Source organism: Zingiber officinale, chromosome 8B, assembly GCF_018446385.1.
Source record: "Zingiber officinale cultivar Zhangliang chromosome 8B, Zo_v1.1, whole genome shotgun sequence".
Lineage (NCBI taxonomy): Eukaryota > Viridiplantae > Streptophyta > Magnoliopsida > Zingiberales > Zingiberaceae > Zingiber > Zingiber officinale.
Window position 1 is genome coordinate 99975979 of NC_056001.1, and position 17127 is coordinate 99993105.

At 37.3% G+C, this 17127-nt stretch overlaps 1 protein-coding gene across 4 annotated transcripts; it reads right to left on the reverse strand.

Moving 5' to 3' along the window:
* Nucleotides 1-6914: 6914 nt before the first annotated feature.
* Nucleotides 6915-16723, reverse strand: LOC122015905 (eukaryotic translation initiation factor 4G-like). Of its 4 annotated transcripts, XM_042572996.1 has the most exons (11): nucleotides 16618-16723; nucleotides 16184-16421; nucleotides 15816-15946; nucleotides 15536-15649; nucleotides 15307-15374; nucleotides 15159-15215; nucleotides 12818-14164; nucleotides 12608-12740; nucleotides 9598-12487; nucleotides 7659-7853; nucleotides 6915-7564 (listed from the first exon to the last, which is right to left on the reverse strand). In XM_042572996.1, the coding sequence occupies exons 2-11, from the start codon at nucleotides 16390-16392 to the stop codon at nucleotides 7234-7236; spliced, it is 5475 nt and encodes a 1824-aa protein (XP_042428930.1). In that variant the 5' UTR covers nucleotides 16393-16421; nucleotides 16618-16723; the 3' UTR covers nucleotides 6915-7233. The 4 variants fall into 4 exon arrangements, with proteins under 4 accessions (XP_042428930.1, XP_042428929.1, XP_042428928.1 ...); XM_042572995.1 differs by having other exon boundaries at nucleotides 9598-12740; nucleotides 15536-15631; XM_042572994.1 differs by having other exon boundaries at nucleotides 9598-12740; nucleotides 15536-15640.
* Nucleotides 16724-17127: the final 404 nt, after the last annotated feature.

Consider the following 17127-nt stretch of genomic DNA (forward strand, 5'->3'; position numbering starts at 1 on the left):
TGTGTCCACACATGTCCGATGTTTACTATTGGAGGAATCATGTTGATTGTACCTATGTCGTGTGTGCACATGTATCTAATATATACTATTGGAAGAATCATGTCGATAATACTTATATTGGTGATTATATATGTTTGGTGTAATATTAAAAGTATCATGTTGATTATACCTACATTGTAGGATGCGAACGTGTATGGTGTGTACTTGTCTGGTGCTGCTACTTATTGTATTTGTTATTTAGTAAACACCAATTGGATTTACCCATACCTATAGATATAGGTGTTAAATGGATCATTGTATTGGAGGTATTTATGATTATTGGGATATTATATTGATGATGATCGTGTCAGTATCATGATTATTTACATCATACCCATCATTACACTGCATACTGACAACCAAAGTCTCTCTTGTGGTTGAGAGAGTTGTCAGTCATTTATAGTTGCCCATTCGATCACTGAGAGAGAGTGGTAGTTTGAAATGGAGCTAGTCTTGTCGTACCACTCGGCCATTCAGGGGTAGGGGTGAGCAGTCAATCCGCCAAACCGACCAACCCGCTTATACCGACCCGAACCGAACCGAAAAAAAATCCGCCAAATATAGGGCCGGATGTAGGGTCCTGATATTTCATTATCCGATCTAGTAGAGCCGGATAATTTTTATCCCAATAACCGAACCAACCCGATCCGCGATCACCCCCTACTTGTAGCAACTACTGTCGATAAGTTGCTACACATTGTAGTAGTTACTGCCGATAAGCTGCTACACATTGTAGCAGCTACTGGTGATTAGCTGCTACAACGTGTAATGAATAATGTTTATTATCAATTTAAAATATTTTATTTTTTTATTATTTTATATTTATATTTTATATTTCATTGGATATAGGGTTGGATATCCAAATAACTGACAACCCGTCGGATATCTGTTACATAATAATCGCAAGATATAGGACCGGATGTAGGTCCTGATATTTTATTATCTGATCTAGTAGGGCCGGATAATTTTTTATCCTAATAACTGAACCAACCCGATCCGTGATCACCCCTACTTAAGGGTAGTGATATCTGGCGTTGTGAGTAGTCACGGACCTCGATACTTTGTAGTTAGATAACTACTTAACGAACTGTCCACCTCAGCCGCTCTATAGTGGTATCTGGAGGGTAGTACAATTATCACGGATCTAGCCTCTCAACCACACAGGGTTTTTGGTGTCTTGAGAGATGGTCTGGAGTGACCATGATGCATGCATGGATATGCATATGATGCGCGGTACATCTTTTGGAGATATATTTGTATTTGGTTGTGATTGTTATATTTGCTTGAGATATGATTACTGCATATGATTGTCATACTTCATACATATATGTTCATTTATCATATGTGTATATGTTGTCGGTTATATTACTTAGGTGTTACGAGTAAATCTATTGTTGATCCCTAATGAGTTTACTTATCACTATACCATATGTATTGGTTCCAGATTGGCTATGTGTATTCATTATGTCAGTTATGATTATGTGTATTTATTGTGTCATATATGATCATGTCTTATTTCCCTACTCAGACTGTATACTTTGATCTCCATATTTTATATTGATCATGCATTATCTTGTCTATTATCTACTGAGTTACCCACACTCACCACCCCATTTGTGTATTGTCTTTTTTCTCAAGTAACAGGTAGATGATTGTGGTGTCGCTTGGAGTATCCTGTCTGTCGGTCCCACATCACGTCTAAGGATAGTCTTTACTTTTTTTTTTGCTTTCTTGCATGCTTTCCTTATGGTTTTAGCATTGTATTAATTAGATTTGGACTTGGTGTTTAGCTTTGTGGCTACTTTATCATTTTCGATATTTATTGTGTTTAAGTTGTGCCGACACACGTTGTATCATTTTGGATTGTGTGGCTTTCCTATATCTTCCATTGTGTTTTCTATTCCAACCGTGTGGGTTGTGTATACAACTTCGTGGTTGTTGATCCAGACGTGTGGGCTACATATTAAATTGTGTGGTTTTGTTTTATTTACAACCGTGTGAGCTGTAGGTTATTATACTTGTACAGCCGAGTGGCTATGTATCCAGGTTTCATTTGTCATTGTTACAAGGGAAATGTTATCCATTTGTCGGGCAAGGACTCCTCTCGGGCATGAGGAGAGTTGATAGAATTATCTGACTTTGACCTAGTAGGTATTCGACAATTGTCCCTGGCTGGAATCAAGGCTAGTTCATAGGGTCTAGTATACAAGTGCACTCATCCATGTTACGTTCGGCCCACTAGAGAGGAGGACGATATTGAGGATGCACCTATAGTTGTTGAGGAGCCCTATATTCCACTGATGGCCTAGATGTTCACCCTGACCCCATAATTTGATGCAACTCAGGGACATCATATATCGCCCCTCTAAAAATAGTGCTCATTTCAGTCAATTTTGAGATGACATTTTTGGTCGTTTTGACTCTCTTTAGATCATGATTCAAGATTAATACACTTCTTTACATACGCTGCGCATGATCCTCCACCTCCTCCACCTAATGCATGATTTAGCATACTTTTGGACTATTATTTTTGATGTTATGTTTGACCTTATGTTAACATTTTGATTATGCTATTATGTATTCGGTACTAATGTTTTATCACTGTCTATATGCTCATTCTCTTTGTAGAATAGGAATTTATTGTTGGAGTAATCTAAGTTCCTTAGGTTTTAATGTTTGGACGAAGGTTTAAGTTAGGTTTATTGGTATATTTAATATGCATTATGAGTGTGCAGGATATAAGTACAACAAAGAAAGTCCAAGTGTAATCTTGGCAAAGGTGAAAGGTCAAGTTGAGTCTTGGAGGTATAAGTCCAAGCATGCAGTCTTGGCAACGTAAGTCAAAGTGTGACTTGGCAAAAAATGAAGTCCTGGAGGTGAGGCCTCTTGGCAAAGGAAAACTCAACAACAATGACAAGGCCGATGGAAGCTCCAGAAGGCAAGGCGTAAAGGATGGGGAGACATCTAATCACAAAGCTGATGGAGGATGCTAGAAGACTAGGTCTAGGTTGTGCGGGCAAGGACGAGTGCATGAGAAACTGTACTCAGGGTAAAATTTCAGTGTTAGTACAACGTTACTATAGCATTACTGTAGTATTATTGTAGCAATCGACTGGTGTTTTCATTAGTCGGTTGGTAGCCTACCATTGGCTTGTAACGGTTGAATTTCACTTAGGACTAATCGACTGGTGATTGTACCAGTCGACTAGTGGTGGGAAAACAACTTGGTGTTTTCCACCCAAGCTCTATTTAATAGACCTTAGGGTGCTTGGGTATTGTTGATGAAATTAGTGGTGGTTAACCATAATTAGAGTCTCCAAGTGCTTAAGTGATCTAGTGTGATCTTGTGCGAGTTGTGGTGAGGTTCTCCACCCATAAGGAGCTACGCGAGCTAGCCGGAAGTTCTTCGAGGAATCATCCACTGACGGATCAGGATCATCCACCTTACGGACAACCGTGGAGTAGGAGCTTTATCTCCGAACCACGTAAATGAGCATGTCTTTGTGGTTTGTTTGTCTTCATTCTTCTTGTTTTAGTTTAGCTTTCTATTTGTTAGTTTATTTTGTATTCCGCTGTGCACTAACATTATAGGAAGCGAACTATTTAGGTAAGACGCTATTCACCCCCTCTCTAGCGGACGTCAAGGTCCCAACATTTATTGTATTATTTTTACCTAATAGTTTTCAAAGCATTTAAATTTTATTTTATACCCATGTTTTACAAAACTTATATTTTCAAAAATATGGAATTAGCTTAGGTAATACCATAGAAAGCATGATCCAATAGCCTTAGAAAGTCAACATCTCACAAGCACACCATAATCCTTTGTTTGTATATTGTGAAATATAGATTGAGGTGAGATGCTTAGGCCTTAGCCTAGATTTCAGTTGCTTTTATTAGTGCATCGAAATAAATTCATGCTTTAAACACATACATTGATCAAGTTGGGTGATCTTACTTAGTCAAAACCAACTGGAATCCAAAATACTCAACTTGACTAATTTTAATGACTAAGACTGATATCTTATGGTTAATAGTCAAAAGTTAAAGTGAGACATTTCAAAATAAAGACTTTTTTTTAGATGATTTTCAAAACTCAACTCTTTTTTTTTATTGAATGCATGCAAAAGAAAGTAAAGGGAGGAAAGACATTTTTTTTATTGTATGAAAGAGAGAAAAAAAAATAAAAACCTGACTTACACGTGTTACGAGATGAGATCCTCTATTTTGAAAACGCCGTGTCCCCGTGTTCTAGCGTCGATCGGACGGCTATGACATTTTCATGATATACACTGCATCCTTGAGATGTGATTTAGTTCGTCCGATCGGCGCTAGGACACGGGGACACGATATTTTCGGGACAGAGGATCTCATCTGCACGTGTCACGTCTCAATCGTGTACTGTCGTACAAGTGTTTAGACTTTGCTCGATTAATTTTGGAGGTAGACGACTTTCATTCTTGATTTGTCTATTGGATAAATTTAAAGTACAATTTATGTATCGAATAATAACGATAATAAAAGGTGAAATCTGTTATCCAGTAATCTCACACGATCGGTTTCATAATCATATGTAAAAAGATAAATTAGGAAAGATAAATTAGAAAGCTATAATTGGTAAGTGCGAAATGAATTTTTTTTTATTGTATCTAGCAATAATGCTTCTTCGTATAAAGGGATATTAATCATACAATGAGTATGAAACTTGAAATCAATATCCAAAAGTATTAATTTTTTTTTTCATTGTTGAATATTACATATTGAAAATCCCTTAAACAATAAACAAAATTAAATCTTGTGAATATATTTGACAGTATAAATTTGTACTTGCTAAAATAATGATCCTATTTATCAATCATTAGTTATCTAATCAAATTGAATTATCATGATCTATTTCTAAAAATTCTACCTGACATTAGAATGTTTACTATTAGGACCTATTTTTTAGGAACATTTTTTAATTTATTTAGTCGGTAAAAAAATTTTATAGAATCAGGACAATTATTTTAAATTTAACATTATCTCATCTGATTAATTATTTTTTTATCCCAATTTACTAAGAGATCTAGGTACATACGAAATTGAGCTCAAATTTATATAAAAAAATATTCCACTTATTTCTCAAGGAGATATCAAAATATGCTCAATGCCATATGATTGAATAAGTGTCTCATGTTATTATTGTTTCAAGAAAATCATCCCCTTAAAATAATATTTTCTTTTCACAAAAAGCAGCCCAAACTAATTCTTATGTTCTCACAATTTTATTTGATTTTATTACAATGAGCTTTTTTCCAACCATCCTCCTCATATGCTTATAGCATGTTCAAATAATATTGATGCTTTGTTTAATTACTTTTTTAATAATCCAGATGTGTAGGCCTTAGGCTCAATTAATTTTGGAAATAGGTGGCCCATCGAATAAATTTGGAATATGATTTGATAAAGTAGGATAATTGTAAAAGCAGCATCAACTTGTTTCAATGAAACTAACAGGGTTTTTAATTTTTAATGAACTTATGCACATGCTTTTAAGTTTATAATAAATCTAACACAACTATATACTCAATATATTAAATGATATTTGTTAAAGAATTACTGGTCGACAAAAACTAAACATTTGTTGTTGTTTTTCTATCTCATGATCCAACAAGTCCTAATTTAATAATTTTATCACCAAAAAAAAAAAATAATACCGAACCTGAAATGATTAATCTGGTCCCACGAAAATTTTTCATTAACCGTCAAAGTAAATTGAAAAACGCTCGTGACGGGTGGTTCAAAAATTTAACATCCCGTGATTATGTATCCTATTTGGAAAAAAAATCTTTGTAAATGTATTATAGCTGGGGATCAAACCGCGAGTATCTATGTGATAACTTGACGTCCTTCCATTGCACTGTAGTCCCGAGGGCATTAATAATTTTATCACTAAAATCATATGATATGTGGCATTATTTACTCCAATAAATCTTAAGATCAATTTTCAATTGATATAAAATATCTAATTAAAGGGTCGCTATGTTGGGATAAAATACTCCTTACAATTTGTCTGCTTATATCTTACAGTGGGACCAATGCTTTTAAATTACTTGGAATGAACGACATCACTTTTACTCTAATATGATGAGCAGAATTGATCATGCATTTACTGGATTATAAAATACAAAATATATGGTATATTAACATGACTTAGCCGACCTTGAGGTAATGATGCAACGACAGGGTGACGCCTTTTCAATTTCCTAAAGATTTAAAGATCGAGTCTCAATTTTAATAAATTAATAGATAAATTTTTTTTAATAAGTGATCATCCTAATAATGTTAAGCTGATGGGATATTCCTTACGAGTGCTTCCTGATTTATCTTGATGATCGATAAAAATTTTTCATAATCATTTCAAGATTAATTGATGTAAGCTAAGACACCTAGTGTCAACTAAAAAAGAAAAAAACCTAACATGACTTAGAAATTAATCCTAATAAAAAAAGGATTATTGAGGCATTAAAAAACATAAACTCAGTAGAGGAATTCCCACCATGTCAAGCTTTTACCTATACTCGAGTTGGCATCAGCTCAAAAATAATGAAAATTCACTTCTCCAGACTCTTGACACTGTCAAAAGACTCCATTCAGTGTTTTTAAGCCTCAAGAACGCCCAAAATGCCAATCACTCTGCAAACCCTACATTTTCCATGCTTTACAAACTTTCAACCGTCAGGATAACAGAATTAGGGTTATACAGTTTGATGAGGAGCAATTAGACAATGTTTACACTATAAATTGCACTATGCAAAAAGAGGCATTGCTAAACTCTGAAGAACAAAGTGAAATTCTCTCATTAAAAGCACGACGATACACTAAGCTCGCGTGCATAGTTCAAAACTATCAAGCCTTGATTGCTCAAGAATAGGAATTGAAGATAACAATGTCACATCATCAAATAAATGAATGTGAATGAATCTGATTTTAATGTCCCTAAACTCTTTGAAAAATAAAATAACACCCCTAACAAAACCCTTTATCATCAGCTGCAGGTCAAAATGCTTGCCTCCCTAGAGTCCCCATTGACACTGGACAAACGAGCAAATATAAATAATGCCTCTATTGTATCCCAGCAACAATTTTATAGATGAATGAATGGATTTTCTAAAGAGCCTAAAACAAGAACATATTGCTCAAGCATCATTTAGCCTAAAGAAAAGCATCCAACTTTTTTGCTTTCAATGGAGACGGTGGTAGGAAGTCATCGAACCGGAGATTTGAGCTAACACGGATCTCATTCAAGATGGAATCTCCTCTTTCCAACTTTATGGTCTCAAATATGTTACCAAGCACCTCTGCTGCTAGGCCAACCTCTCTTAGTTGGCCCGGCTCTTCACCTCCTTCAAGTATCAATCTTGCAATCTCTCTCAATGCTGCCACATCTTCCAAAATAGTTTTGGCAAAAATGCAACCAAGAAACTCTGCTGCTCTCGGTGCATCATTTACAGCATCCTCCAATGAAGCAAGAACAGATCCAAACCTGATGATAATAGAGAAATGATCAGTAAAGATTGCACCGATAGTTTTAAAATGCAGTTATATTGTCACAAATAGGTTCCATTTTGCATTCATACCCCTGGAGTAGTTGCGATTGACTAAGCAAGCAATCTCTAGATTTGCAGAGGTTGATAATAAGCTTCACTAGGAGATCCCTTTCATTACTGTTTCTTTCAAAGGAGTCAGTAACCCATATTGAGATCATAGATGGATAAAAGCTTGGTGCATTCAATTCCTTGATGCATAATGCAACTTCCTTCTCATCCTTGGCACTGGAGAAAAAATCAAGTTGATTTAATTGTAAAAGTTTAAAAATATTGCAATAAATGAAAGCAAGCAACCATAAACCATTAATGCATCTACAATTGCTACCGAATATGGAAGTCCAAACTAACAACATACAAGAAAGCAATTAGTGTTCTTAAATTAAAAATGCATATAAAAGTGAAGTATGACAAACTAAAAAATAGTTAGGCCTTTGAAAGGCTGCACGAACTAAATCCATCAAAAAAGATATATGCATATAGAGATACACAAATGTTTGAAGCAACTTGACTATAATGGACTTGCAAGAACAACATTATTGTGCAATTTGGTATAAGGAATCGACAACAGATTAAGAACAGTTTAACTTACAGACAAAGAGAAAACCCTTTTGATAAATGAAAAAATACAGCCAACATCCATCAGAAGAAAGATATTAGGACCCTAATGTTAGGTTTAAGTTTGCTCCTAAACTAGTACTTATTCTTCTATGGCAATTCACTCAAGTTCGATCTACACATATCCCTGCAGAGGGCCTTCCCAGATTTTATTCCCATATGCTGGTTGACTAGAACTGGCTTCTTTAGCAACTCAGTTTATCATGGGTAATGAGATCATAATCAAAATAACCTAATTTCTAGTAAAAGCAAAATTCCTTGTCTTACTGAGTATTCCAATCTCATTCAGTTCATATCTACAACTTATGGGAACTTGTTAATTACATATTTCCAATACTTTGGTTTCACATCGGATTATGCTTGGAAATAAATTTGTTCATTGCCAAAATGGTTTTCAAGACATTCACTTCTTAGACCCTACTCATAAGAGAACTTATTGTCTTAACTTTGATCTACAAGACTAGTACTTGTTACTTAAAGATTGTTTTCATGTTCAAGGTCAACAGACGAGGATTGTACAACAATTAATCATCATTAGCATCATCATCAACAAGCCATGTTTGTCCAAACTCTTTGGAATTGAATACATAGATCTTATCCCTCCTGAGGTCAATTCAAAGCTATATCAATAGCAATATTCAAATTATTTACATCATTTTTTTATTTCACTGACTAATGTGTTGTTTGGCATAGCTCTACACTTATAGCTCCCCTATAGTAGATTCATTTTTTATCATTAGTCTTTCAACATGTTCATACCATCTCAATTTAGCTTTCCTCACTCTATCATCCATTGGAGCTAAGCCTAATTTTTATTGACTACAGTAGTTTTTAAATCTTTTCTAATGACAACACACGTCAACTTTAGCATTCTAACCAATCAAAATAAGAACTTGCAAAGATAACAATCCAAGACCTGGGCCACTTTGATATTTGATCATCTAAGCTTTAGGTATCTGTGAATGGGTCTCTTCTTTATCATCGCAACCAGCCAAAGAAAACATATGTCCAGCTAATCATTATCCAACTAAAAGAATCCTCTAACCATGGGATTGAGATGAACCAAGCATAAATAAAGAGCTCTAGTAGTGGTCAAACAGATAATTCATCATAATAAGTATGAATAACATAGAATATAAAAGTTATCAATTTATATTTTAGATGTTTGCTAATATTGGTTACAAGTGTGGGAATATTGAACAGAAGCATCATTAGATAAGCACAATCGTACGCACAAAAAAAGAAATGTTAATAGGATATCATATTGATAAAAATAAGAAAGGCTATCACTAAACATTACAATCGGAATTTTTATAGCAAATAAAATTATAAGAACATGACTGATGGAAAAAACCTGTAAAACTCTCTAATAGCTGAAATGGATTTTTCTCGCAAGACATCTTCTGAAAATGCTTTTGTTCCAGAAACTGCAGTTAGGCAGCTCCTAGAATTGCCATATAATTGCCCGCCAGGTAGGTCACTTGTTGTAGATCTTTCAAATGTATGGTCTGAAATTTTTACATCTCCACTGCAGTACTGATTGTTCCAGTCTCGATGGCTTAGTTGATCATATGTCACTCCAGGAGACCTTTCTACTGTATAAATAGTATTTGTACCAGATGACAATCTATGCTGTTCACCAGCATTTGGAGAAATTTCAGGAGGTGGTGCATGAGATATTGATGGGTGTCCACGGACAGACATTCCCCGTGCTAGGCCACCTTGGGGACCAAGTGAAATAGAATCATCATCATTAGACCTATGTTGGAGGGGAAGTGATGTATTTCGTCCTTCAAACTGAGGTCTATCCTCTAACTGCGGATCTTGAATACCATAGCCACGAACCTGCAATGGCAATGCACGATGACCACCAACCTGCTGATAACTTGAAGAGCTTAATGGAGCAGACCCACGAGAACCATAATCAGCTGCTTGACCACGTCTTGGGACACTACTATTGACAGGACCACGAGACAATCTACTAGACTGAGCTTGCCTTTCTTGTACTGCATCTCTGTGAACCTCATCAATCTTCTTTGGGCCCTCAATTTTTCTCCTGTGTTGCCATTTATTCTTTCTAAGATCAATTGCATCTTTCAACATGAATCTTACACGAGAAGATAACTGTTGACTTGTTGAAAGCTTGGCCATCATGTCAAAATATACATCCATATGTTCCTTTGCCTTGGGGTGATCTATCATTTCGCCAATTGTACTCATCAATTTGCACAGTGCCTCAATATCTTCCTCATCAGGATTTTGATATTGACCCAGTAATTTCTTGATACATTCATGCATAATTCTCTCGGTTAACATCTTCTTCTTGTATAATTCTCCAATCAAACGTATATTACCTAACATGCGCCTGCGGACCTGCAGCCTTTTCGCATCCCTTTCCTCTTTGGACTGCTTAACCTCACCTTCCTCTTCAACATTATTAGCCTCAGCCTGTTCTTTCTCCCCTCTTTCAAATTCCTCCTGGCATTTATTCAGGAGCAATCTTTTAAAAGTTATTTTCTCATTGGCTTCACTGAAATCTGGCAATGCGCTTGCTAGATGAAAACAGAAATTAGCATACATCTCACAGAAAGTTGGTTCCATCAAAGCTTTGTCAAATATTTGTGAGATGATGCCAGTAAGGGTTACCAGATTATCTATATTAACCTCCTCAACCAGAGTAAAGAGCTTTTCAAAATTTTGAGGAGTCAGCTTGTTAAGTATGGCTTTCAGTTGTCTTTGCTTTGCTTCTTCCTCATCAGACACCTTTCCAACTACATACTTCTTCTCGGCTTGGTGCATTATCTGTAGGGGAGTCTGAGAAGAGGGAATCAAACCTCTTGCTCGTTGCCACCGATCTGCGGCATCAAGATTACCACGTTGTGTGCCTCCCTGAGATGATGGAGATTGCATTGGTCCTGATAGAATTCCTCCAAGTTGGCCGGATGCCTGCCGAGGTAGATCCCTTAAAACAACATGACTACCACCTTGCCCCGGACGAAGATTAATAGTCGCATTTCCATCACGCCCAAAGGATGCATGTGATTTCGTCCATTTATCATCATCCAACAGCCCAACAGGACGGCAGTCTCCCCGAGAAGATGGTCGATCATTGATCCTCCTAGGACTTTGCAATGGTGACTTTCCTTGTGAAAAAATCAACAATACATCCAATATATCTGAACTTTTGTCAAAATCAACAGGAAGCTGAGTAAAATGTTGTGAGAGAGTCATTAAGAAATCTCTCGAGTACTTCCAAGTAGTGGCTTTGCAAACATCTCCATCACGTTGCTTTCTTGCCTCACCAGCATCCTGCCCATGTTTCAGTGTTTTTAGCTTAGGAGTAGATATATCAACTGCATTTTCCCAATCATCTAACTCAGCCTTATTCTGCAAATCTTCATCACTTGAAACCACATCCTTAGTAGGACACCCAATGGGTGTGATATTTGCAGCAGCTGTTGGACTATTTGAACTTTCTGACTTAAGAACAACCTCATGGTTTACCTCTGGTCCTTTGTATGCAGTGTAAAGGTCAGATGCGCATGCAGCATCAGCTTTAGAAAATATCTCCCTCCTATTCTTCTTTTTGCCAGCAGTGACCTTAGGCTTTGTGTTTTCTAACAAAGGCTTATTCTTTTGCCCCAAGATTGTTGAAGACGTTAATCTATCACTAGGCAAATCAACTTTAGCACCTTGTTTATGTTCCACAGACACAGATGGTATGGGGACAAGGACTGTTTCCATGCGTGCTCCACTACAATCAATCAAACCATCCTTGATGGGTTTCAGTTTGAGTTTGCTTGAGAAGGTATTGAGGTTGTCCTTGGCATCTCTTGCACCCAGAATATCACAATCAACTGCAGTATCAGAACCAGTTGAGTTTAAAGATGCATCAGTAGAGGTAATTTGTTGATTCTGTGTCTTACTTTCCTGCAATACTGCAAAATCACCGCCAGAGCTGTTAAGAAGTTCGCTCTCTACCTCATCATACTTGATAGATTTCCCTTTCAAACATTTTTCTTGTTTGTCATCTTGTTTTAACAATGTAATGTTCTCAAATTCAGAAGGTATTGCAACAGCAGAAGATGAGTGTACTTTAGCTTTACTAAAATCTTCTAATGAATCATTTGCGGCTTCCGAGGATTCATTCTCTGTTAGCTCAGATCTTTTTTCTCTCCCAACAGCCAAAGCTGTGCTTCCCACCCTTAAGTTAACAGTCAGACAATAGGTAGGAATTCCACCAACTACATGATCCAATGAGGTAGAAGCATGAGAAGATAGATTCTCTTTGTTAGATAAAACATCAGGTGCTGCAGAAGACAAATTGCCATAACCAACTGAAGCATCCAGTGATGCTTCCTTACCTGATATTTCTGGAAATGAGCCAGATGCTGCAGGCATTACCTTATCTACAACTGGCTCAGCAACTTCAGTTTCTGTAAGAGTCCTATTTTCACATTTAGGAGCTACCTTTTCTCCTTTAGAAGATGCATCTAACTGCAAGAATTCAAACATATTTTTTCAAAACAAATTAGCAGCTAAAACAAGAAAGCAATAGCACTAAGAACACACACCTGATGATTTTGTTGGGTGTTTCTAAAATCCTTCTTGCTTGTCTTCCCGTGATTATCCTTTGAAGTGTCACATCTTTGAGCATGCTCATTTTTTTCGCCATGATTTCCATCCAAAAGTGATCCAGATTCCCTGTTTGGCGTTTCCGGAGACAGTGAAGCTTCAGAAAGCATGAACAGTCTTGAGTTAAGAGGAATTGTGGTATTTATATCAGTGACAGGCACAGACATACTGACTGAGGAACTGGAAGTCAATTTAATCTGTTGGCTAGAGCCACCTGGATTGGTCTCTGCCCGTCTTTCATTAAGAGCAGTATCATCTGCTGTAGTTTTTACTGGCATTTGTGGTTCTACTTTGGTGGAAGGCATGGTAATAACCACAGAAGGTGATGACAAAGATGCCCCAGTTTTCACAGTTTTTGATCCAACAGGCGGTCTCAAAGTTACCTGGCCTGAAGAGGGCAGTGAGGCAGAAACTGACAATGCTTCCAATTTAAGCCCTTCAGAAATACCATGCAGAGGTGTAGATAGACTTTTTCCACTAGGAATATGGTTGATTGCAGATGAGTCTAAGAAGTTCAAGTTTAGGCCAATTTGATTGAGAGGATAATTATACCTTGGGGCCTGTGAGTTTGTAGGCATCTGTCCACTTCCCAGAGGAACAGAATTTGGAAAAATATGCTGAGAATGGCTATAAGAATTTTGCTGCATCGGAGAGAAATTCGTTTGATGAGTATATGTGGGAATAGAATGAGGCTGTGGAATCACATTTGGCTGTGGCCTTTGTCCAGCAAGATCACCATCCTTACCCAAATCAGTATTTTTGTCAAGCCTTAGTTCTTCATGAGTGTCAGGATGAGTAATCTTGACTGTGGTCTTCCGTGCCCCACCATATTTAACAGGTTGTTGCTGTGCGAACTGTGGAGAAATGCCAATTCTCATGTTGCCTAATTGTGGGGGCAACAGTTGACCAATAGAACGAGCAAACCCAAGTGCCTGTCCCTGGTGCATCATTGCCTGTTGTTGCACAAAATGAGGTTGAATACTTGGAACAAGAATCTGCTGTGGAACTTGGGGGCTATTCCCCATAGGTAATGTCATTGCCATTTGCAATGAATTGGCTGCAAAACCAGGCTGATGCATCTGTACATTAGGGACACCAAATTTTGGCAGAATTTGTGTTTGCTGAGGTTGAAATTGAGTGTGCAGGGGTGAAGGCATCCTAGAAATTGGCGGACCAGAGGAATTTAATGCAGATACATAAGTGGCAGACGGGGCTGGTACACTAACATCCCTCTTTATCTGTGGTACAGAAATGGAAGGAACAACTCTCATTGACTTGGTGTGAGCCTGCAGAAGGTCAGCAGAAGCATCACCAGGCTATCATACTCATTGTAGCAACTTGTAATCTATTGAAGCTTAGGTTTAGTATCTCAAGCAAATCCTATTAAACTGTTCAAATATTTACCAAAGAGACCAGACATAATGAACCACATGACACGAATAGATACTTCTAGCCAACCCTAAATAGTTTGACTTGATGACGCTTTCCTTATGATGTAGTTGAAAACAATTTCCCCATTCACAATTTACAAATTCAAACATACAATAATAAACTTTGCAGTTATTACCAAAATATGAGTAGCAATGAGAAAGTTATACCAGTTTGAGCGTGTGATTAAAGCATCGATACAAGTCACATCATACATGTCCTGGTGGGTACAGTCATTAACTTTATTAGGGAAAACAATATGGCCACAAACACCTAACCATAATGTAGTTGTAGATAGACCCATTGAGACCTATGAACTAAGAAAAGTAGCCTGAACTTTGGATCAAGCAAAGTAAGCCACATAGTTCGTGATTAATATTCTGATCAAGGTTTCAAGACAGAAGCATATAAGTTTAAAAAAAAACATTGGTCTTGATACCTAGGTTGGACACTAGCCATTAATTGACAATGACCCCTTTCCACAATGTACCTTCATCAAGTTTCCTTAACCAACATAAGTAAAACTAAATTGATTTCACATTCTCACTCCGTAGGTGATATAAACCTAATGCTCAAGTCTACCAATTAACATAAGCTGACAATACAAGCGAGCAAATCCCCTAACAAAATGAAAAAAAAATAAAGCCTACATTAATAGTGCTAACTCAAATTCTTTAACTCACACTACTGTCCTCACATTTTTGACATGAGGCAAAACTAAGATATCACTAATCTACTATCAATGAGATGGAAAGGATTGGACATAAGGGATCTGATTATGCTTGTTAGAAGACCACATGCCCCTCGTAACCTTGTCACGCGATCAGTGTGATTTTATGAAAACAAACGTACCTGGTTGTGATTTTGCTCATCGAGATTTGGCGGTGCTGAGCTGGTCCGTGCAGGAAACTTGAATAATCAAAATGCATTTATCCAATATGAGAAAGTTAGTCATAAGGAAAAGCCAAAATAATCAGTCGAACCAGCTAATAGAGATTACCTGTAATCCACCCATCACTCCAGGATTTATGGAGCCAAACTGAAGAGTAAAAGTCTTGGATGCATCTCCTAGCGAGATCATAAAATTATATTTCATTAAAAATACATATTATTTATTATGGAAAATTGTTTTCTATAATGCATTATTAGCCTCAAAATGTTCAAAAATCTATGATACAGACAACCTACAGGAAAATGAATACACAAAATTAAGCGAGTGTAGGATGAACCTTTAGGCAATGGCATTGGTGCAGAACTTGAAGCTGATTGAGAAGGAGCTCTAGGTATAAAAGGTTTAGTAGCAGCTGGTGATGGTGACGGTGATTCTGAATATCCTGAAAGAACTATCATCAAAACCAATGCTATTTAGGAAAAAATAACAATAACTAGTCATGATGCAACAATCATAACACATTGCATGTAGATTCTAGAGCTCTAAATAAAACGGATATAGGTGCGTCTAAGCCCTAGACAATCAGAAATATGAACGAGTAAAATTGAACAGAATACCAGGAGAACGTATCTGGGGATGAGCGCCATTCTGAACAAGATTTTGATGGAAAATGGCAGCACCGCTTGATTCAGAGCTTGATGCATTTATTCCAGACTGATTGCCTTGCTCATTACCTGATTTCTTGAAGCTATAAAAATCACAATCAAGTAAATCTGTCAAAAACCCTATTCAACAATTCCAGCTTCGAGCCAAACTAGAGATATTATAATCACAACCAGAAACAGAGATTAAGATAAAGTGGCATTAAAACTAGCAGGCAAAACCCCTAGGCCTATCCAACATTTCCACCAAACTAAGGACAAGACCAATTCCATCAATCATTGGGGGCATCAATCAATCAACCAAAAGGAGAAAAAGACGTCACCTTCGATTAGTCGGCAATGACGGCGCAACCGACGAAGGAGAAGCAGCATAGGATGAGGACGAGTGGATAGCTGGCTGTGGGGCGGAATCGTCGCCATTCAAGCCACCGCCGCTGCCGACTAATCCCTTTGGCTGACCAGCACTTACCGATCGAACGGGTTTCCTATGCTGCGCCTCCGCCCTCCCTGCCCTGGATTGGTTGACGGACATAAATCCCGGCCGCAGTTCTTCCTCCAAATCTAAATAACAATCACCACCCAAACAAGGAAAACGATTAGAGAACCGGCTAGATATGGCAGACACACAACCTAAATCTTCCACCTTTGTCGCGTATCTCAAAAGACATCCAACCAAACAGAAAACTTACCAACGAAACACGATCAAAAAAAACCTACGATGGAAAGTAAGAGCAGAGTGCGGGATCGATTCATCCACCTGACAGCTCGAACGCGAAGAAATCTGGCCGTTTGAGGAGATCAGCTCTCCGCTCGGTTGGATGCGAGCGAAGCGGGCGCCATCAACAGACCACCCGGAAGAACAGTGAGAGGAGAGCAGTGTTGAATGGTTCTTATTCCTAGAGAGAGAAAATAAAGGGCTGAATCGAGAAATTGGGCAACTAAGCACCGAGCCGCCCGGAATTCAGTAAATCACATAAAGCAATGAAAAAAACAACTGGCAGTTGGCATTATACTAGAAAACAAAATATTATAAAATAGCCCTTCAAATTTAATAATTTAAAAATTGAAATCACTTAATTGTTATATAGATAAGAGATATTCTACCGAACCTTCGGGGGGATTTTAATATTAACGATATGTTAGAGTGTGTTTCAGTAATTGACCATGAGAAAATTAAAAAAAACTCATGGCGGTTGAGTCGATGAGGGAGAAAGAACCAAAGAAGTTCATTAATTTTATTTTCTTCCCATTTTATTACACTTTTCAA

Excerpts from the sequence above, each read along its gene's own strand:
- LOC122015905 (XM_042572993.1), bottom strand. The coding sequence starts at position 16,392 with ATGTCCGTCAACCAATCCAGGGCAGGGAGGGCGGAGGCGCAGCATAGG. Across the intron at positions 14,165-15,158 it reads ATGAGCAAAATCACAACCAG|GCTCACACCAAGTCAATGAG; the intron begins GTACGTTTGTTT and ends GACCTTCTGCAG. Across the intron at positions 7,854-9,597 it reads GCTATTAGAGAGTTTTACAG|TGCCAAGGATGAGAAGGAAG; the intron begins GTTTTTTCCATC and ends TTTTTTCTCCAG.